Raw genomic sequence first — 19,546 nt, 5'->3', positions numbered from 1 at the left:
CAGGACCGTGGCAGCTGGGGTCAAAAATCTTAATTTCACTGCACTGGGGGCAAGGAAATGGACACTAGAAACCGCCTACCCGACCTACAACTGTTTCAAGATGCGCTATAATGCACGCACAGGCCAGGAGACGGTTTTCTTTTCTTTCACTGAATTGTGCGATCTGGAACACTCGTCGCACTGGTTTCTTCCAACGAACGGTGCGCGCAGACAATGATGGAAGAATGGATTGCAGGCTGGGAAATCGGTGTGCCAAGGGACACGCAGCATGAAAACGGTAACGGTAACGTTGAGGACAGCTCCCTGAGGTACGTTATCCGGAAGGGCAGCAGGATTTTGCGACAGGACACACTCTGGGTTTGCTCTAGATGCACTGCAAAGGCTACTCATAGGTAGACGGAAACTGTGTAGGCTTCGTTTCTACTGGAATGGGTTGCTGCCGAGAGGCTGGTTTGTTGGGCACTTGAACAATCGGGCACAAAACTTTGTTCACCTCTCGCACACCGCGCTGCGCCACTGGGATCACACGTTTCCATTTCTACGTCTCGGCAGGGGCACATGTTGCCAGAAGGAAACTGTAGCACTGGTGACATGAACTCACTCACAAATCACCCGAGATATTTCCGTAGTAAGCTGACGAGCGCCAGGTTTACGTAGCCTGAGTACGCAATAATCAAAACTGCTACGTATATCAGGGGGAGGGTCGGCGACAGAGATGGTCCAACACGCAGCAGTCTGGCTCTTGGCTGTCCTCACTGTTCAACCCGCTGCGGTGCGGCACGTCAACGACGACGGGGCAATGGAGAGGCGCCGACTGCCCGTAAGCCAATTCGCCTACCGATAACGGCCTGTGACGACGACGGATGACCGAGATGGTGACGGTGGGCAATGTGGTTCTAAACTTTGGCCCGTAGGACCGGGCCGGGCCCAGATACGAACGATCGGACACTGCCAGGCGGTGCAGAGTACAGTAGTGCACCGGAGGAACACAAATGCGGAACCAAAAAAACACTTTACCGTACGGAATTGAACGATTTATGCTGGAGCACTACAGAACTGGTGCTGCACACGCGACAGCGGCCATTTTCTTTTCCCTGAAACACACTTTGGTCAAACTACACACTCTCTCACACGCAGCTCCGGGCACATCCATACATACCTAACCAACACACGTTTTCTCCGAGCACCTTTCGCTTACTCACACTACCGTGCAGCTGGGTCGGTTGCTTCGCAGTCAGCGAAACCCCTTTTGCCGGAGAACTCTGGGCACGTCGCAGCCCGACGACTTCAACATCCGTGGGCCTGCAGAAGAGGCCGCTCGCAGTTCGTATGCTTCTCCAGCAGTGTTTTACACTCGTTTCGATTCATGCCCGGAAATTATGCGCCCTTTCTCTGTTTCTCTTCCGCCAGCACGCGCCGCCTTCTCACTCACACTTCCGTGCGCCCCGTGTTTCGACAGACCTCACGCACACACTGCCACACGCCAGGGGCTACCGGTAGTTGTACGAACGACCCCCGTAAACGATTGCGCTGCCAAACGCTCTATTGCTTCTGCTAGATGGTACGTAATTTTGTTCGACCGAAAACTGTACACTACCCTGTCCCTGGATCTACAAATGGCTGGATTTAGGACACGAAATTCCCGACACGGTGTGTTCGAATCGTTGTCCTGTGATGCCAATACCCGTTTTGTTTCTATTGCGCCCGAAAACGACAGACAAACGACGAGCCGTCACAGTGATGCAGCGTAAACGTCGACAATGCGAAATGGTTGATTTCATGCTACATTATAAAACATGAAAAAGAGCGGTAGTTTAACCCACAGCATACGCACCAATACAACACCACCGCGAACACCACACTAGCGCAAGGGTACGTAGCAAGAAAAAAATATCGCTCGAATAGACTCTGCGAAACCAGTCACCCGGACCGCGGACCGAGGCCTTTTGCGAGTGACGAGATTTGGTTTCTCTGCTGGTCAATCGATCGTACCCAAAGTGGTTCACTACCGTTTCACAGTCTCGTGCTTTTTTTCTTTCTAGAAACCAAAACAATAGACCGCTTCATTTATGGAACTCTTCTACCATACACATGCGATTGCCAGGTGGCCAGCGCCAGCGGGTCACGTACTCCCAGCCAGCTGGGAGCGTTCGGGTTCTATTGTTAGTAGATTGTCGAAAGAGTTCTAATTGAATCTATTGGCAAGGATGAACATAGTGAGTCACTTTCATATTCCAAGGGCAGAGGTTGTCACAGAAAACCCATAAGGAAAGGTCTACCAGATGGCAAATATTTCTTCACACGGATCACAGAAGCGTAAAATTAGTCATCGTCATCCTCCCGTCGTCTCGTCATTTAGTCAAAGTGTACGCGACTCATCACAACTTTAAGCCACTTTAACATCGCAGTTGCGGTCGGGGTGAAATTTGAAAGGAATAGCCAACATGGGCTGCTTCCCTTAAACCGATGTCACCATAATTCATTACGCTTGCCGCAAAGGGTTCCATCAAAAGAGTCACACGTCATACTGTATTCTTGCCGAAGAAAACGAGGCGTCAAGGCGTATACTTTGTGGGTGTACCTCACATTCAATACATTCGATAACAAATGGTACGTCTAAAGGTGAATCTTTTGATAGAAAGTTGAACATGATTTTCGATACGAAAATTAACAGGAAGGTAGTGAACATGTCCCTACATTTCCGGCAGCGGGGTTTCAAACGTTATCAGAAATATCAATAATGCAACATGGTACATGCTACGATTGCGACTACAAAGGGCAGTACAGTTTCTTCACTGGGATGACTCGACGATGGCTTGGGATGGGAACATCGCACGGGACATTACTCGACACGCAGGCAGTTCAATCAATAATCAGCATTACAAGGCCCAGCAAATGTTACCGATGTGAGGAACTGTGAAGGAAGCAAACCCGGAAGGCGAGTGTGATCCTTGGAGAAGGGTTGTGGCGATAGGAGAAATGCCAGCTCTCACGCTACAGACAGGAAACTACGATATGGCTACACCTTACGAGCAGGATGAATGTGTTGGTGAGCGCACCGAAAGTGCATCTTCCCCCCAGAACACTACAGAGGGAAGAAAAAGGTGTGCAACACTGCGTCGCATTAGAGAGAGAGAGAGAGAGAGAGAGAGAGAGTATGGCTGACTTCCTTGATTATTTTGCGAAATTGCTCTAAGTTGTACCAATTCAATCCAATCCCAGCGGCAGCTCTTGCGTTGTATCATCGGGAGGCTGAAATTTACTATCATATCGAACTTCTCCTTTCACAAGGCGATGGATCTCGCGGATTGGCACTGTCTTTGGTTCACACGAATCCGAGCTCTTTAATATTGTATCGTTTGCTGCTCTTGAAAACTACACCTAGATAGCCTGAACGTTTGCCGTTCGTGATTCTATTAGTTAGCCATATGGCGATGTTACCACCAGCCAGGATCGTTTTTGCGCCAGAATCTACAGACTGAGTTGTATTGCCACGCTGTAAAAGTGTCCTGCTCCGAGCATCAGGCGTGTTCACCACACAAAAATCGATCGACACTTCAGACCAGCTTATTGAGAGCAAAGTACCTTAACCAAGCAACTAATTAGAGATACTTTCCTTGTCCTCGTTATAATCGAAACCTCTACCCACTGCTCCAAGGCCAAGGAAAGAAGATTTCTTTGCATCTTTGTCTCGCTGAAAGAAATTCCTCAAGCCGCGGGGCGATTAAAGATCTGTACACTACTCGAGCCAGAAACAGGTGCAACGGGGACGCCTACCCATCCAACGCACATCCGTGCTTCTTTCGAGAGGCTCAAGCCGAATGTGAACAAAGCCTGCCACCACATGCCTGGCTGCCGGTCTGCAAATTTAACTTCAGTCAATGAAACATGGACAAGCTCGAACCGCTCTGCACATGGAGCATCATCATTTTCCTGGCGCTCATAATACAGCGTGCGTGTGGCACACACCAAGGAACACGGGGCCGCATACGCACATGTCACGACCATGTTCCCCGTGTGTTGCGCGAATATATTTTTAGCAAATTCCTGTATTGAGCAGCTTCTGGTTTAGTTTTTTTTCTTTCCCTTTTTTTCTTCTTGCTTTTAGTTTCGTTCTCTGACTACCTCCCGTGTTCGGTGCGGTGTGACGGCAGGCGGAGCGGGCAGGCCTCATGTCGTTGGCACAGAAACATGTCGAGGTATGAAATATGAAAAGAAAAAAAAACTCCCGAAACTAGCCGGGAGGGAGATAGCGATAGTTTTTTGGTACCGGATTTGGAGTAACCGCAGTCTGCGAAGGAGATGATTTTCAAACACGAACCATTCACAATATTATTTACATTGGCATTGCAGTGGTAATGGTAAGCACTATCGCGCGGACAACGTGCTAAACGGCGCCCGCTATCATTATCGTTGTGTCCTACATGCCACGTCCGATTACGTAACATTGTTTATTAATAATTGCGACAAAAGTGCGCGTCAACATAGCAACACATCTGGTGCGCCGTGCGTTGGATTTATTTAGTTTAAACAGATTGATTTCCGCTAACACGCTCAGGCTACAGAGTAGGCTTCTCCCTCCAGAGTAACGTGCGAAGAGGGCCAAAGCGCGCGACGGAAAAGGAAAGAGGCGAAAACCTGGTGAACCGGTCGAGAAGGCCGATAAGTGAACGCAATTCTTCCTTTATGCGCGACTCAACGTGGAAGAGGTCTCGTGCGTGTCTCCCGGAATAGATAGCGGAGCAGCATCGTCATTCCGGTACCAAAAAAAACCCCCTGAAAAACAGGTTACATCTTTGCAAACCGTTTGCTTAAAGCGGTGACTGTTTATGATTTTTGTAAAAAGGTTGCCCAAAGTGCAGGTGTGTTCCACATTCCGCAATCCAACGCATCGCTATTCGCGCGAACGTCGCCAGTAGCCAGGTCTAGGTGTCCTGCTCTGCCACACCGCACGCAGTGTGCGGACTCGCTCGCTCGCTCACTTTCAGGCTTCAACGCCCGCCCTGGGCCCATTTTTGGATGAGCCTTTTGCTGGCCCTATTGGCATAAGAATATGTATGAGACAGGGCGGGCGGGGCTGTGCGGGGCGTTGCGTCGGGAGGGTGATGTAAAAAACAACACCCGCGTCCGTTCCTCTTCCGCCAGGCCTGTTTTGCTCCCCTCTCCGATCACACTGCGGCCGCTCTTAGTCATTGTGAATTTGTACAGAACGATCATCCAGACGTATTCAACAAGAGCCTCGGAGGCGCAGCGCGCTCCGCTCCGCACTAACACGAGCCGCTAAATTTATTTTGAAAAAAAAAACACGCACACACAAAGCGCGACATGGAGCGCCGCGTGTCGCCGCGGCCCCACCGCACCCGGCGGCGGGGGCACTGCATCGTGCGGCGCGAGTGTCCAGGCCAAAGTGCTGTGTGGTGGCTTTCGTGGTGGACACACATACACACACCTCGTTCGTACCAACCTCTCTTTACCACTTGCCAGCAGAAACCAATTTTTCCTCGCAGCCCGAGAGCGAGCGAGACGGAGCGCTCGAGACAGCCGGGCTGTGGGAAAGTGATAAATTAAATGGGAAACGGAGAGAACCCAACACCGCGCAGTGTTCCACGCGAGAGAGAGAGCAACTGGGCAGATGGTAGAGCGAGAGGGGCGAGGCAGAATGGCGAAGGAAGGATGCTTATAGCCGCGCGATGATTGTGTTGTTGCCATAGGAAATCACGGCAACGTAGCGCAGCCAACTCCTCGCGCATAGAAGGTGAGGCGATGATGGTGAGCTTCTTTCGTTTCTCTTTTTTTTTCGCACCGGTTTCTTGCCGCTGCTGGCCGCCCCTGTCCGTGCGGCCGTGGCCCCGTGCAAGACAGGGGACCAGGGGACCGGCCTGCTGCTGGTTCGAAAGCGGTTGGTCACGCTTGAGGCAAACAGGGTAAAACGGGTTGTGGAGCGCTAAGCTTACCTCGTCCGCCTGCCTCGCGGGGTGTTGTCTGCTTGGCTTCAGCATTCTTCGGTTTTCCGCGGGCCGTCGTCTCTTGCGGTATTTCGTATTTCAGCGGCGCACAGCAACACCACACGGTGGCAGTGAAAAAGAGAGCGAGCAAGACCGAGAAAGAGAGAGAGCGAGAGCGATGTGGAGATCCCACATTTCGTGTGTGCGTTTGATTGAAATTCCATCCGGTCAGAAATGGCGATCCATCTTGTTTGGTCTTTCGGGGCGCGTCATCCGCTGGCGAGGACCCGGTTTCGAGTCCGGGTCCTGACATGACGACACGAAAATCGCACTTCTCGCCATCTCTCTAGTTAAGGGCCATCCGACGAAGCGCGACGTTTTCAGCGCCAGAACCGGGAATCGCAGGGGACGCACTGCGTTGTGCGGTGCCAGTCGAGTCTTTAAAGTTTCCGCCAACTAATGGATAATAAACAATCGAATGATCCGTAATATCATTAATATAAGCAACCGCGCGGAGATCGCCCAACCAACCGGCCGGACCGCGCTAAATTGGGTCACAACCGTTGCTGAGCCTGCGAGCAGGCAGCTGCAGGTGCAAGGCCACTCGGAGTTCTTCAGGAGACGACTTCCCCTTTACGTTACCATTGGAACACATTTTGCCCTGCCCTTAAACTGTACTGAATGTAAGCGAACTTTTTCATCTCTTAAGCAAGCAGTCTGTACTCCGACTGAAACCGAAGCTTTGCTTTTATTTACTGTGGCGTGCTCATTGCATAGGCAGAGTTTGTGAACGGACATTCTAACATACTACAGAAAACTTCGTAATCATCCTCTTTGGAGCAAAGTTCACAGCTGAATTTGAAGGAATTGCTTAAATGAAAAATAATCCATGTTCTGGTAATATTGCCGTATGCCTTTACGGATAGGTTGCACTTCATAAACAGATTCGCTTGGAGTTCACTTCTGGTGTAGAAAATGGTCATTCGGAGAGAGATTTTCGGAACCATAAAATGTCTCGTCCTCTATGGGTTTCATATAGGTGCAATAAGTGCTAGAAGGAAACAGAATGGAAAACTTGAAGGTCTTGATGAGTATGATTGCCCAGCGGTCCCCATCTTCTGGCGCAAGGAATAACACGCTGCAATATGGTCAATACGTGGATGAGTAAGGAGAATTGCAACGTCCGATTGTTTTGCGATTGCGATCTGCGCGAGATCTGCGCGTCCGGTGGTGGTGCAAGGCTTCAAAAGTACAAATCATTGCCAATACGTTTGTAAGCCGCAGACGGCGCAAAGAAAGCAAACGCGGTAGGGTAAAAATGGAACTGTTTGAGCAAACGACAATGTTTTGAAAAGCATTGAAATTCTCCCGTTCGAGACGCGTACGTCGCTTGTCCCCCTTTACCCTTCTCTTGTTGATGATAGTGATGACTAGGGGTCAGCAATATTTAGTCAAACGTGGCAACAGCGCGTAGCCCATAAAGTACCCAGCATTCACATTACCGCACACACAGAACCAGCATGGCCTGGCCGCACGAGAAGTGGGTGCGAAACATCATACGCACACCACTGAGCACGAAACTAGGGTGGTGCTTACAAGCAAAAGTATCCTTTTTCCGAACCGTTACGGACTACATTATTATTAAAATCCTTGCTAGAAAAAAACAATTTCCTCCCAATTATTTCCCATATTTATGCTTAACAGTTTCGATTAAAATTTTATTTTTATTTATTTATTTAAAATGCAGGGTTCGGTCAGAGCCTCAACGGTTCAGTAGCGTTAGCAGAGATCCTGTGATTGCGAGAAGTGTGATGTTACATGAGTTTCAAAACAAACCATCTTATTCTTGTACCGTGCGTTTGGCGCAAGACAGACAAATTGTAACAAATATTTGTTATTTTATACTATTTTGTTATATTTGTTGTTTTATTTATCATATGTTTTCAATCAGCAGAACACGATTACGCTATTAGTATTTTAACTCTACAAATTCTTCTAGGCGCTCCCGAGCAGCGTGGTAAGAGGCAATCAATTGGTTGAGAGTAATATTTTTTGATTTAAGAGTGGCTTTATAAAATCCCTCATTCAACACCTTTGGCTGATGCTGGCGGATGATATGATATCGCACAAGTAGTTTTCCAGATGAGCTTGTTTCGTTTCCATAACGATTCAGTATGTTTTGTCCGGTCTGCAAAAGCATAAAGCGCAAAGTGAACTGGTTTAAATCAATAATTCACGTTGTCTGAAGTTGATTTACCTTGCCGTAAAAAGAAACAAGATCCACGGCCCGGCGGTTTCCGACAAGAAAGGCTTCCAAGCGATCCGCGAACACGTCGTTTTTGATAAGTTGTATAAAGTTTAATGTCTTTTCGCCACCTCCCGGTACCAAAGATAGTGGAAGGTGCGAATGGCTGAAAAGACATAGCATTTGAAATACAAGAACCTATTAAAAGCGTTTGTCAATGAAACATACCCAAGATATCGTTCTCTACAGCAGCTGTCGATGGAGATGGCTTCTAAGTACAAATCCACTACGTGAAGCAATGGCTCTCTAGTTTCTGGCAGCGTTAAATGTAGCTCAACACAGTGTCCAAAATGCCACCGATCGTTCGTTTTTCTAGAACTATGCGTGCTGCTGATCTCTTCGGAACTGCATTGATTGGCCATTTTCACACCATCCGGAAGTTTCACCCTGTACCGTAGATGCAATTCATCATATTTGAATTCGCTGGCGTACAGCAGTTCTAGCAACACGAACACGTCACGATGCAGCTTTTTTGGCATTGAGAACCCGAGTTCTCTAGTAAACGGAAGATGCAAGTTGCTTTTGGTGGCAACGATGATATTGTTAGCTGCTTGAATTTCAGTCAGCCGGTCGGCAGTATCGGTTTTCTCCAACGCGTAATGGTACATTTGCAAATTTGATCCTCGCGCCTCATGATAGTATGGATTGACGGTAAAACGGTTAAAATCGGGGTACACCAGGAGAACGCCATCGTCCTCAAACCAGTGCAGACTAAATAAAAGTACGTCCTGTCCGAGGTCTGCCATCAGGTACATTGATTGAGTGCTTGTGTTCGAAACACATGGCATATGCTTTTGGTTGACATCGTCTAAATCCTCCGGATAGTAGCTATCACCATCGACATATGTGAAAAGTATTGATGGTTCTTTGGGTTCAGCCTTCAGTCGTTGGAAGTACTGTTTCTGGCGTTCGGATTTGCAATTGTCCTTCATAGTGTAGTACTCGATCTCGTAACGGCTGAACACTTTTTCCTGCCACTTTATCGTTTGTGTCTCGATTGAGCCAGACTCCTCCGGTAGAACATTTGGCAATGCTATGCTGAGTCCTTCCAAAGTGGGCATATCAATCAGAGAATGTATCTTTTGAATGGTAACTCTGAGAATGGAAGTAAATGATTTAATGTAGAAACGATTAACGATCATGTATTACACATTTACCTGAACTGAAAGTTCGCTACGGAATCACGAGTACGGTAAGTTCCTGTTTTAAGCAGTTTTCTATTGGAAAACATCTCGAGTCCGGGAAACTCCAACTTTGTACTAACAGGGTAGAGTAGTTCGTTTTAATATACTTTGTTTTGCTCGTCATTCGACAAGGGTTGCCATGGAAATGGGTAGTGCGCATTCTAGTTTTCCCCTGGCACTTTTTAAATGGCACTTTTTAAATGTGACACTGCATTAGGTTGAAATATTTCACTTTATCCAGCAATCATTTACGATAATATTTTGAGCAGTTTTTAGTAAATGTTCGTTGTTTCTATCGATAAAGCTGCCTCAAAAGTTTGTTTGATCGCAGAATACTTTAACACAAACGGTATTGCTACTCTTATTGCCGTTCATCGGTGCACGAAGGCCGGTTTACAAAAAGCGCTTAAGTAGTTGTAACAGTGAGAAGGGTGTGCCTAACAGATGTTAGCGGAGCATGGGAATTCAAGTTGACGTTGCACGAAACAAATCCAAACAAAACCAACATACATATGTAACGGTAAAGAGTTATGTGGATGTGTTGCGTTTAGTGCGATAAAAAGACCTGAGCGCGGCACAGATTATGAACATACAACAGTGACGGCTCACGAAACGCAGCGACGCGCCCGTCTAAGGTATGAATCATTCGTCTAAGGTGGACTCATCGAATGTGAACGGAAAACGAAGACCGGTGCGCCCGGAACAAGGTGCTGGGAAAGTAGAAAGTTTTCCCAAAAAGGATATCTCAAAAGGAAAGCGTCAGAAGCATCTCGGCGCGTTTGGTTGGACTGCTAAGCTACACCTTCGTTTCCATCCGTTAGATTCAACTGCGTTAGTTCACGATGGACCACCACGAGCGCCAAGTGCAACAAATTCCCCTACAACGTCTCAACACGGTTGAGGAGAACCAAAGGCGGCAGGAGCTGCGGATCATTTTCGAAAAGGTGATAATTAACGGGAAAAGGGTGTAGCACATTGAGCTTCGGTGGGTTTTTGAATATTGACAAAACTGTTCTTTCTTCCACGCGTTTTCATGTTTTACTTCACGGCGAACAGTACGACACCGATGGGAACGGTTACTTGTCCAGAAATGAACTGAGAAATTTGATACGTGATAAAAAATGTCCAGATATACCGAAAGAGGTAATGCGCGAGGTATTGATGCGGTCCGACCAAAACAACGATGGCCACCTGGATTTCGAGGAGTTTTACAAACTGAGCACCGAACATCCGTACTTGTTCCGGGATCTATGCATCAAGTACTGCCGAGTCGTGGTCCCAAGGCGCACCCCGGCCGTAGCCGATGAGACAGGTAGGGAACTGTAACAAAATTTCCTGTATTAACGCCCAATAATTACCACTCGAAGCGATTTGCTCCTTATCTCACCCCTGTACTTATCCGTGTGATGATGTCCCGATATGAGTGAGTTGCGTGTAGGTTTCTTTCAACCACTTACGAGGCGACCTTGGCTGTACTTCAAACTTTATTCAAATTACTTGGCTGTGAAGTCGTTCCAAGGGGGAAAAAAATAAAAATATCACACTTCCCATTTATGAACTGTTTCGAAAGTAAAGAAAAGCCATTTTCCATTGCAGATGGCGAGTACGAGCGGAGCATGAAAGTGTGGCCACCACCGTTGATGATGATTATTTTTTCAATCATGGAAATCATATTCTTCGTGGTGGACATAATCAAAACTCAGAAGTAAGTACGGGGAAACAGCTATCTTGAGTGACGCCTAAAGGCCTGCCTCCCTTTTTCTGCATGCTCTATTTCTCCCCATTCAGCCAGAACGGCACGAGCACTAATGGGCCAATGGCGACGCTGTTTATCTACAATCCAAACTTACGCCACGAGGTGTGGCGCTTTCTGACGTACATGTTTGTGCATATTGGGTGAGCTTTGATTGGTTATTCGCAAAACTTGCATCTTTGCGATCCGTCTACTTACAGACTGGATAAATTTACAGTAAGCGTGTTTTAATTTAATGTTCCATCTATTTTGAAGTTTTGTACACCTTATGATGAACCTGTTGGTGCAAATATTTCTGGGCGTCGCACTGGAGTTGGTGCACTGCTGGTGGCGGGTAGCATTGGTTTACCTGGCCGGTGTCGTAGCAGGATCGATGGGCACATCTATTTTCACGCCCCGCGTTTTTCTTGCCGGCGCATCCGGTGGCGTGTACGCACTCATCACGGCTCACATCGCTACCATCATCATGGTGAGTGGCGTGCGAATGGGGCCTACAATTGTATTATTTGCCAAAGAGTTAAATAACATTTAATTTGTTGTTTTTTTGCCTCAGAACTGGAGCCAGATGGAATTCGCTATTGTGCAGCTGTTCGTGTTTTTGGTGTTTTGCATAACTGATTTGGGAACTTCCATTTGGAACAGCATCAACGATCCTTTCGATAAAGTGGGTTACATTGCGCACGCCAGCGGTGCGCTTGCCGGGTTCCTGGTCGGAATTGGTGTGCTTCGCAATCTGAAAGTGGTACCATGGGAACGCAAGCTCTGGTGGTGTGCTGTTACGGTCTACTTCCTGCTTATGGCCGCCGGTATTATGTACCACTTCCTGAATCCCGCACACTTCTACTGAATTCACTTCGGGGGACTTGTACAACACGTGCACGCCGCTTCTACTTACAAAGCAATAAGGCAAAGCTAGACTGTTAGGGAACACTTCCAACGAAACAAATGGCCTTACATACTGGCCTTGGCCAGAGCTAGAGTAGCTGAGTAGTATTGTTAAATCACATTTCGCCTTTTAGCCTAGGCCTACGAAAAGTCGTAAGTATTTTCAAAGACAAGACAAACATTTTTTATGTATTTTATCTTTATGCTCTTATTGTATACAGCTGAGAAACAGCAATAAAAGATTTCTTTTACGGCGTTTTGCCGGTCTAGTCGTTTGGTCTAGTATTTTGACTTTTTAAAGTCGATATCTTCCTCAGTTGCCGCCTTTGCTTTTCGCTTGTGAATAATGTTCTGAATCTGCTGCCATTCCCGGTCAAGCTCCGCTTTCTCGTTCTTTTCTGTCTTGTGCTTGCGCGTTTTTCGGCCATCCTGCATTTTAACGCCATACTGGAAGGCGGCTTTCGGGAGCGCTTCCTTGCTGCTCATGTAGTCGGAGTATTCCTCCTGCGTGTCAAAGTCCCAACGACCAATCGGTCCCTTCTTGTTACCCAGATCCATTTTGGTGTAATCCACTTCATCATCGGAATCGTCTATTGCGTCGTTCATTTCCTGCAAGCCTGGATAACACTCGGCGTATCCCTCCGGTTCTGCCGTCAACTTGGTAATGAGTTGCGCCGACAGCTTCGGTGGCGCGGGAACGGGCGGAATGACTGGCTCCCGCTCGGCTGATGCATCTTCACCATACTTGTCGAAATAGCTATGCTTGCCCGTGTTGCCCTCGAGCTTTGAAGACGTAGCGACATCTTCGTATCGGCGGCTGGGTTGATAGTCGCCGATATCACCGTAGATCGAATCGTCACCCAGCGTGCCACCTTTGCCAGTAAGTTCCTCAGGCAGCTTGAATAGTGGTTTGTCCTTGTCACGCCGCTTGTTCTTCTTACCTCGGCCACCTTGTCGCAAGTAGGATAAAATTTGGGCCAATTTGTTGATGACGATGTCGTTAGTGGTGAGCGTTTGCGTGTCCCCAACATCTAGCGGGACCTCCGCCTTCGATCGGATCACCGTTGTCGGAATGTCCGTGTCCACATTTTCGTCCTCCAGCTCGATGTGGTACGCCAAACGACCAGGGGCGAACATTTCATTGCGCTCGATCGTCCGTGAACGCTGCTTTTCCAGAAGGCGAAAAATGTTTTGTCCCATCACGGTGTGGAACTCGACCTCTTCTGATCCACCCGGCGCCGAGTCCTTATCTGCTTGTGAGCCACCGACTGCATTGCGGTGCATGGGTGGTTCGACGTCGACTAGCTTCTCCATTTCCTCCTCTTGTTCTTGCTCCTTGGCAACGATTTCGCTGCGAACCTTCTGCAACAGCGCATAATCGAGACCCTTTACCAAATGGGTATGCTCCATATCTCCACCCAAAAACTTGGATTCCTGGATCTGCTGCCGGCGACGCTCCGCTGCGTCTAGACCGGACTTGGCATCCGGGGCCACCGCACGGTAGGCGCTGGTCGAGCTGGTGGAATCGAGATTTTGGTAATCCGGATTGGCACCGTCGCGTCGTTCGCGTGCCCGATCGCGGTACTTTTCGGCCAACTCAGCCAGCTTGTTATCTTCCTGCTTTTTAAGCTGGGCATAGAAATTCTTTTTCTTTCGTCGGGCTTCGTGTCGCTCGGATGATGGTGGTTTCATGATAGATGATGAGGACCCCGATCCTGAGGACATTGCTGCTGAAGTTAATCCTGACGAGGATCCCTTTGCCATCGCGTCCCGGATTGAACCCGTAGCGTGGCCGGCTCCCGGGGGAGCCCTTGGCGTCATCAAAAGTTTACGGAAATCATCGTTCGTCAGCCGCTGCGTTGCCGGAGTTTCCGGCTCGTGGTTGTCGTTTTCGGCAGGCATTTTGCTTCAAAGCGCTGGTACTTTAGTCTCAAAACAAGTGTGTCGAAATTCCTACCCACTAAAATTATGCTACGCTCACAGATGGCATGGAACTTCTTGCGAACACTTTACTCAACACAACTTAATGCTACAAATTGAACTGGTGAAGAACGATTTATTTACAGCCAAAGAAACATTACATTGCTCAGTGACGTTTGACAGTAAATGTCAAACATAACGCAGTTCAGGGAGAATAACTTGAAATATTTCACTACTGACCAAACGTTTCATATTTCATAAATTTTTTTTGCATTTGTTGGAAGCTTACAACTGCGGAGATTTGAAATTTAGGCTGCTATTATTTGCAATAACGAGAAAATTAACTAATTTACTCAAATTTAAACAATAGTCTAAGCGGGTAATATAGCATGGTTCATTTCCCTTTGATTTCACTTCCCCGGTAGAAGTACTCCCAATGAATTTCTGAAATTTATCACACGTGTTTGTTTGAGAATGAAATAAAATACTTTTAATTTGTATATTAAACATATCGTTCATCGTTTTCATTCGTTTTGAATGTTTGTACATCATATGGTTCTCAATGTGGATCTCCTAAACCCCAGTGCTGTCCCGGATCCATTGACGGTACGAAGAAATACGCGTGTAGCCAGTGGGTTGCTGCGAATCACACGATGCAGTAATAAGCGAGGCAATACCGACCAGTGTGTCGACGCGTTGATCCAGAATAACGAATCCACCTCCAAGATCGCCATTGCAGATGTTCGAGCGATACAGGGTATCCTCCGCACAGAAATGATATGGCAGCGTTATTTGAAAGATTCCGGTACACCGAGTATCAGCAATCACTCTTTGATATGAGAGCATCAAGTAATCTGCGTTAACTTGCCCTGCAAATAGTTTGGTGTATTCGAAAGTGTAGCGTTGGAAAATTCCGCGTCGTTCCCACACCTACCATTAACTGAGTTGAATCCAAATCCGACGATTTTGCCTTCCTCATTTTCGTAGGGTGTATGGCGATTAAGAACCGGAAGTGTAACCGGAGAAACGGTCGCCGTAAAGGCGACTGGAGAAGGTAGAATGATAATGCCGATATCGTTGGCACGATTCACACTATTGAACGATGGATGCGGGATTGCCTGACTAGACACAATCGTGCTTAACTGGCTGAAAACGGTACTGCCTAGTCCCATTTCCCATCGCACGAATCCTTGAATGTTCTGCGCTGCCGTCAACACGTGGCGATCGGAAATGAGGGAGCCACCACCAAAGAATCCGGCATTGCCGGAATTCAGATATAACACATAGACGTTGTACGGCGTAGTCGGGGCGTAGGATCCATTCACTATTCTGGGGTTACGGTTTGTCTTAACCTGGTCAAGCACATCGGAACAGGATGATACATTCTATGAACTAAATACGTTAAAGTATAGCACAAGCATCACTAGTTTACCTCGGCTGCATAGGCACAGCACAGGGCCAGTCCAGCCAGTAGTAGTAGTTTGGTAGGCCACTGCATGTTAGCCCACGCCAACGGAACCGAACAAAACTGAGAACTGTATAAAATGGGGCACACTCAACTACCTTCGGGCTTATGGTGGAGGACGATGCCTTATATATAGCCCAAGGATGGCGTCGGTCGTTTAGGTTTGGCAGAGCGTCTCGTAATGGTGTGGTATTATCAATCATGTTTCCTCAAAATTTCCTGCCATTCAATGTTGTCGTCTACGACAGTCGGATGTTGATAAGAGATCAATCATATTTTGTGTTGCCTCCTGAACCGCTTCCACCGAGGCTCATGAAGCAGACCAGGCGCTACTGCTCTGAGGAACGTTATTGCATTCTCTTGATTCCCTTTGCACAATGCACATGCATATACTAGCGAAGGGAAATGATGGGAATTCAAAAAAATAAAAAATTTCCTGAGGTACAAAATTGAAAATAATGTGTGTTTCTTCGAAAAAGCATATTTTCTATCAAAAAGTGTAATAGCAGCAGTTTACTCGTGATGTTACATTTCCTATGGTAATATCGCAATTTACTAAACTTTAAGTCTGTTAGCTTTGGGCTTGTTCCCCAAAGCGACGAGCATTCAAAGTGGTAGTGCCTTTCCTGATTTCCAACCCTGACCGAGCATCAACTTAAGTACAACAATTTAACTTGATTTCAATACGGTTCTTTTCGTTCTAGTAAAATAAATAAATAACAAGTGTCTATAACGATCGTCAAGTACGCTTCCAGCAAACGATTTTCTTTCCGATAAACAAAGTAAAGTATAGAGAGTATAGGTACCATTTGTATGTGCCATCTTTATTCGTTTACTTTAAATTTCGATTCGAAATTCGGCTGTCTTCGGCTCGAATGAAAGGGGTAAAACTGTGCGTAAGTAGTACGAGCAGTTGCTGGATTTTTTAAACACCTGTGTTATCCCGAATCCATTGACGATAATAAGATACACGGATGTACCCAGTTGGAGTTATAGCATTACACGAGTCAGTAATCAGCGATGCAATACCGACAAGTGTATCAACACGGCGATCCAGGACAACAAACCCGGCACCCAGGTCCCCGTTACACACATTGGCGCGATGTGTAATGTCCTCCGCACAGAAGTGATATGGTGGCGTCACTACGTACGTTGCGGTGCAGCGAGTGTCGGCAATCATCCTTTGATATCCAATCTTCAAGAAATCTGACCGTTGGTCGCCTGTGCGATTACATAAAGTTCAGAACAAGTTAAGTGTTAGGGTCAAGCGTGCAGCAGCCGCGCATATCCTTCTCAAACTCACCGTGAAGCGTGTGAAACCCGAATCCAACGATGTTGCCTTCTTCGTTTTCCAAAGGCAGATTGACATTCAGCTCAGGAAGCGCGATCCGAGCTATGGTTGCCGTAAAGACGACTGGGTTTGGTAGGACGATAAAACCGATGTCGTTGTCACGTGTCTGAGCGTTGAAGGATGGATGAGCGGTTGCTTGCGTCGACACTTGCGTGGTTAACTGTGAAAAAAAGACACTGCCAAGTCCTAGTTCCCATCGCACGAATCCTTGAATGTTCTGGGCTGCCGTCAACACGTGGCGATCGGAAATCAGGGAGCCACCACCATAGAATCCGGCATTGCCGGAATTCAGATACAACACATATACGTTGTAGGGTGTGTTCGGTGCGTTAAATCCATTCACTATCTTTAGGTTTGGGTTTGTCTTAACCTGGCCAAGCACAACGGAACAGTTTAGAAACCAAATGCTTTAGCGTGTATCACATAAGCATAACAAGGTTACCTCGGTTGCAACGGCACAGCACACGGCCAATCCAGTAAGTAGTAGTAAATCGGTAAACCACCGCATAGCTATCAGCTACAGAAGCGACAAAGAGTTAGAAGTATCGAAATTGAAGTACACTGGGCAAGCTTGGGTCGCTTGTGAAAGGTGATGGCTTATATATAGCGCAACGATGGTGAGGTCGATCGTCTGGGCTTCCTGGCAAAGAGTCTCGCATTGGTATCGTACTATCAATCATGTTTCGGCCAGTTCTCGACTAGTACATGTTGTCGTTCACGACACGCTAGAATGGTGATAAGCGATCAATAATATCTGTACCGTGGCACTCCCAAAAAGCAGCCTCAGCGCCACCACATTGGGCAATGGTATTGCATTCTAGTGGTGCTTGTATTTTGTTGAACAATGCACCTGCAACTCCCAGATGGTAAACAAATAGGCTCCATACCATCGGCATGACGCCTTCCCCCAGTCCTTCGGCATGTCGCTTTTAAGCCTTTCACCGAAGCGGCGCATTGCTCATGCATTGCCTTGTGACGACATTTTTTCCGTGAAGCATTGGGAAAGTAGCAATGGCGTTGATTAAATGATCGATTCGTTTAAGCCGACTAAAGTAGAGCCCAACCCGTCTATTGTTCTGTAAAAAGGTATGTTATCGTTACGATATCGAGCAATGATCGAAAAGGTACAGGGCATGGTGTTAAGTGTAACGCTTAACCTTATTGTCACCTCTTTAAGCTTACTCATCGAAGTAGGCATACCGTCAGGTATGTGCCTTTCGTAATTATCACATCAAAAACGTGCTTCAACAAAGTCATGTCCAGAACAGAAGTCGTAGTCATGTCAATCGTAATCGCAATTCTGTTTCGGATCGTCATTATCGTTTTGCATTATTCCTTTATTTTTCGTTCCCGGATTTGCAGTTCCACCGAAGTAAGAAAACCAAATCTTCAAAAATCATATCGTCTACAGGCGGTGGTTGACACATTACAATGAAGTCATCGGGTCCCCGCCACTGCGGCACTGGCCAACGATGGTAACTACGCTCGCGGGGTTCATGGTGGGGTGTTAACAAGTTCAGTGTTTCACCACTGAGCCGACTGTTCGAAGGGCTGTAGTTTTGGCGATCCAGTCCAAGTAGTTGACGGTGCGTATGTATCCAGAGGGATCACCGGTACTACATCCTCGGCTCGATACAAACGACACAATGCCGATCTGGACCCAGCTGCCGTCGATTTGCTGCAAGACCATGGGCCCACCGGAATCGCCTTGGCAGACGTTCTGATTCGAACGGTCAAAACCGAGCGCACAGAGTGTTGTGTTTCGAATTATAGACGCTCCGTACACGGTGGAGCACTCGGCGTTGGATATGATGCGCATATACTCGTACTTTAGCATGGTGGAGATCGATTGGACCGCTGTATAGAGCAGGTATAGATCATTTGGAGAGGTTGCGTAACCTGCACGCAGAGTTCCACTTACCGTCCGAAGTACGCCCGAATCCTGACACAATCGTTTTCAGGCCGACGAAGGACTCTTGGGGCGAAATATTGATCGGTAGCTTAATTGGGTAAATCTCGTGGCTGTATGGAACCGGCGATGGTAACCGGATAAGAGCCACATCGTTCGTAAGCCGCCACGGATCGAACTCCGGGTGCACGTGCTTGGTGACAGTTGACATCGTGAGCCGCGGTACGTTAAGGTGAATCGATCCGAGTCCGACCTGAAACACGGTGTAGTCGTGGGCACAGTGGGCCGCAGTCAGGATCCACTGGGCGTCGATCAGCGAACCACCGCACACGGTAACGGAACGCCCAAGCGCTGCGCGGATCGAAACCTGCCAAGGAAACTGCCCTTTCTCCGCCGTCTGCCCGTTGACGATCTTGGCGAGATGGGCTGGCAGATGGTAGTTGCCACTGTCACTTGGCACACGGTGTCTGGGAAGGGGAAAGGCGGTGGGCTGTTCTTGAAAATGTTGATAGAACTCTCTTACGGCGCGCCGGCATCGACGCATCGATCCACGACTGATGACCGTACCTCTGTGGAGCACTTTACGCAGGGGGCACCCGCACAGAGCAGCAGCACTACGGCCAATACGTGCGACATCACCCTCACCGAACAGTGGCCGCCTGTCCGTCGTTCAGCAAACTTTCTTCCCATGCTGTGCGAATAGGTGAACACACGCGGTACAGATATGCGCGGATCGAAGCTTACGCCGTTAAAAATGCTGCGCGGCCCAGACGAACATTCTTATATCGGAGGCCCGCGAGCGGGTAGCATCCATCCGGTCAGATTGAGA

At 47.7% G+C, this 19,546-nt stretch overlaps 6 protein-coding genes across 6 annotated transcripts; 1 reads left to right on the top strand and 5 right to left on the bottom strand.

Annotated features, from left to right (window-relative positions):
- Positions 1-7,914: 7,914 nt before the first annotated feature.
- LOC131205403 (tectonic-like complex member MKS1) lies at positions 7,915-9,481 on the bottom strand. Its single transcript, XM_058197483.1, has 4 exons — positions 9,408-9,481; positions 8,419-9,345; positions 8,203-8,356; positions 7,915-8,133 (listed from the first exon to the last, which is right to left on the bottom strand). Exons 1-4 carry the CDS (start codon positions 9,479-9,481, stop codon positions 7,915-7,917), a joined length of 1,374 nt encoding a protein of 457 aa, XP_058053466.1.
- A 577-nt stretch (positions 9,482-10,058) lies between these two features.
- LOC131206718 (protein rhomboid) lies at positions 10,059-12,330 on the top strand. The gene is made up of 6 exons (XM_058199388.1): positions 10,059-10,378; positions 10,491-10,746; positions 11,031-11,139; positions 11,223-11,330; positions 11,443-11,656; positions 11,741-12,330. The coding sequence occupies exons 1-6, from the start codon at positions 10,277-10,279 to the stop codon at positions 12,032-12,034; spliced, it is 1,083 nt and encodes a 360-aa protein (XP_058055371.1). The 5' UTR covers positions 10,059-10,276; the 3' UTR covers positions 12,035-12,330.
- Positions 11,127-14,023, bottom strand: LOC131206717 (protein Red). Its single transcript, XM_058199387.1, has one exon. It carries the CDS (start codon positions 13,972-13,974, stop codon positions 12,352-12,354), a length of 1,623 nt encoding a protein of 540 aa, XP_058055370.1. The 5' UTR covers positions 13,975-14,023; the 3' UTR covers positions 11,127-12,351.
- Positions 14,024-14,565: 542 nt separating this feature from the next.
- LOC131215394 (collagenase-like) lies at positions 14,566-15,490 on the bottom strand. The gene is made up of 3 exons (XM_058209783.1): positions 15,425-15,490; positions 14,927-15,344; positions 14,566-14,861 (listed from the first exon to the last, which is right to left on the bottom strand). Exons 1-3 carry the CDS (start codon positions 15,488-15,490, stop codon positions 14,566-14,568), a joined length of 780 nt encoding a protein of 259 aa, XP_058065766.1.
- An 892-nt stretch (positions 15,491-16,382) lies between these two features.
- LOC131215392 (chymotrypsin-like) lies at positions 16,383-17,704 on the bottom strand. The gene is made up of 4 exons (XM_058209781.1): positions 17,696-17,704; positions 17,251-17,325; positions 16,761-17,178; positions 16,383-16,678 (listed from the first exon to the last, which is right to left on the bottom strand). Exons 1-4 carry the CDS (start codon positions 17,702-17,704, stop codon positions 16,383-16,385), a joined length of 798 nt encoding a protein of 265 aa, XP_058065764.1.
- Positions 17,705-18,324: 620 nt separating this feature from the next.
- LOC131215391 (collagenase-like) lies at positions 18,325-19,353 on the bottom strand. The gene is made up of 3 exons (XM_058209780.1): positions 19,285-19,353; positions 18,730-19,207; positions 18,325-18,665 (listed from the first exon to the last, which is right to left on the bottom strand). The coding sequence occupies exons 1-3, from the start codon at positions 19,351-19,353 to the stop codon at positions 18,325-18,327; spliced, it is 888 nt and encodes a 295-aa protein (XP_058065763.1).
- Between the last annotated feature and the right edge of the window lie 193 nt (positions 19,354-19,546).

The sequence above is a fragment of the Anopheles bellator genome, chromosome 1 (assembly GCF_943735745.2).
Source record: "Anopheles bellator chromosome 1, idAnoBellAS_SP24_06.2, whole genome shotgun sequence".
In the NCBI taxonomy this organism is placed as follows: Eukaryota; Metazoa; Arthropoda; class Insecta; order Diptera; family Culicidae; genus Anopheles; species Anopheles bellator.
Note: the sequence above shows the minus strand (reverse complement) of the source record. Positions and strands in the feature narration are given on the sequence as shown.

Bases quoted from the DNA above. Each gene is read 5' to 3' on its own strand.
- LOC131205403 (XM_058197483.1), bottom strand. From the start codon at position 9,481: ATGTTTTCCAATAGAAAACTGCTTAAAACAGGAACTTACCGTACTCGT. The intron at 9,346-9,407 runs GTAAATGTGTAA...TTCCATTCTCAG, and splicing joins GTAGCGAACTTTCAGTTCAG to AGTTACCATTCAAAAGATAC. The intron at 8,357-8,418 runs GTATGTTTCATT...ATGTCTTTTCAG, and splicing joins TGTAGAGAACGATATCTTGG to CCATTCGCACCTTCCACTAT.
- LOC131215392 (XM_058209781.1), bottom strand. The intron at 17,179-17,250 runs GTAACCTTGTTA...GTGCTTGGCCAG, and splicing joins GCTGTGCCGTTGCAACCGAG to GTTAAGACAAACCCAAACCT. The intron at 16,679-16,760 runs GTGAGTTTGAGA...GTAATCGCACAG, and splicing joins CGGGTTTCACACGCTTCACG to GCGACCAACGGTCAGATTTC.
- LOC131215391 (XM_058209780.1), bottom strand. From the start codon at position 19,353: ATGTCGCACGTATTGGCCGTAGTGCTGCTGCTCTGTGCGGGTGCCCCC. The intron at 19,208-19,284 runs GTACGGTCATCA...TTTCAAGAACAG, and splicing joins GCGTAAAGTGCTCCACAGAG to CCCACCGCCTTTCCCCTTCC. The intron at 18,666-18,729 runs GTAAGTGGAACT...TGCTCTATACAG, and splicing joins ATTCGGGCGTACTTCGGACG to CGGTCCAATCGATCTCCACC.
- LOC131206718 (XM_058199388.1), top strand. From the start codon at position 10,277: ATGGACCACCACGAGCGCCAAGTGCAACAAATTCCCCTACAACGTCTC. The intron at 10,379-10,490 runs GTGATAATTAAC...CACGGCGAACAG, and splicing joins TGCGGATCATTTTCGAAAAG to TACGACACCGATGGGAACGG. The intron at 11,657-11,740 runs GTGAGTGGCGTG...TTTTTGCCTCAG, and splicing joins ACATCGCTACCATCATCATG to AACTGGAGCCAGATGGAATT.
- LOC131206717 (XM_058199387.1), bottom strand. From the start codon at position 13,974: ATGCCTGCCGAAAACGACAACCACGAGCCGGAAACTCCGGCAACGCAG.
- LOC131215394 (XM_058209783.1), bottom strand. From the start codon at position 15,490: ATGCAGTGGCCTACCAAACTACTACTACTGGCTGGACTGGCCCTGTGC. The intron at 15,345-15,424 runs GTAAACTAGTGA...GTGCTTGACCAG, and splicing joins GCTGTGCCTATGCAGCCGAG to GTTAAGACAAACCGTAACCC. The intron at 14,862-14,926 runs GTAGGTGTGGGA...AACTATTTGCAG, and splicing joins TGGATTCAACTCAGTTAATG to GGCAAGTTAACGCAGATTAC.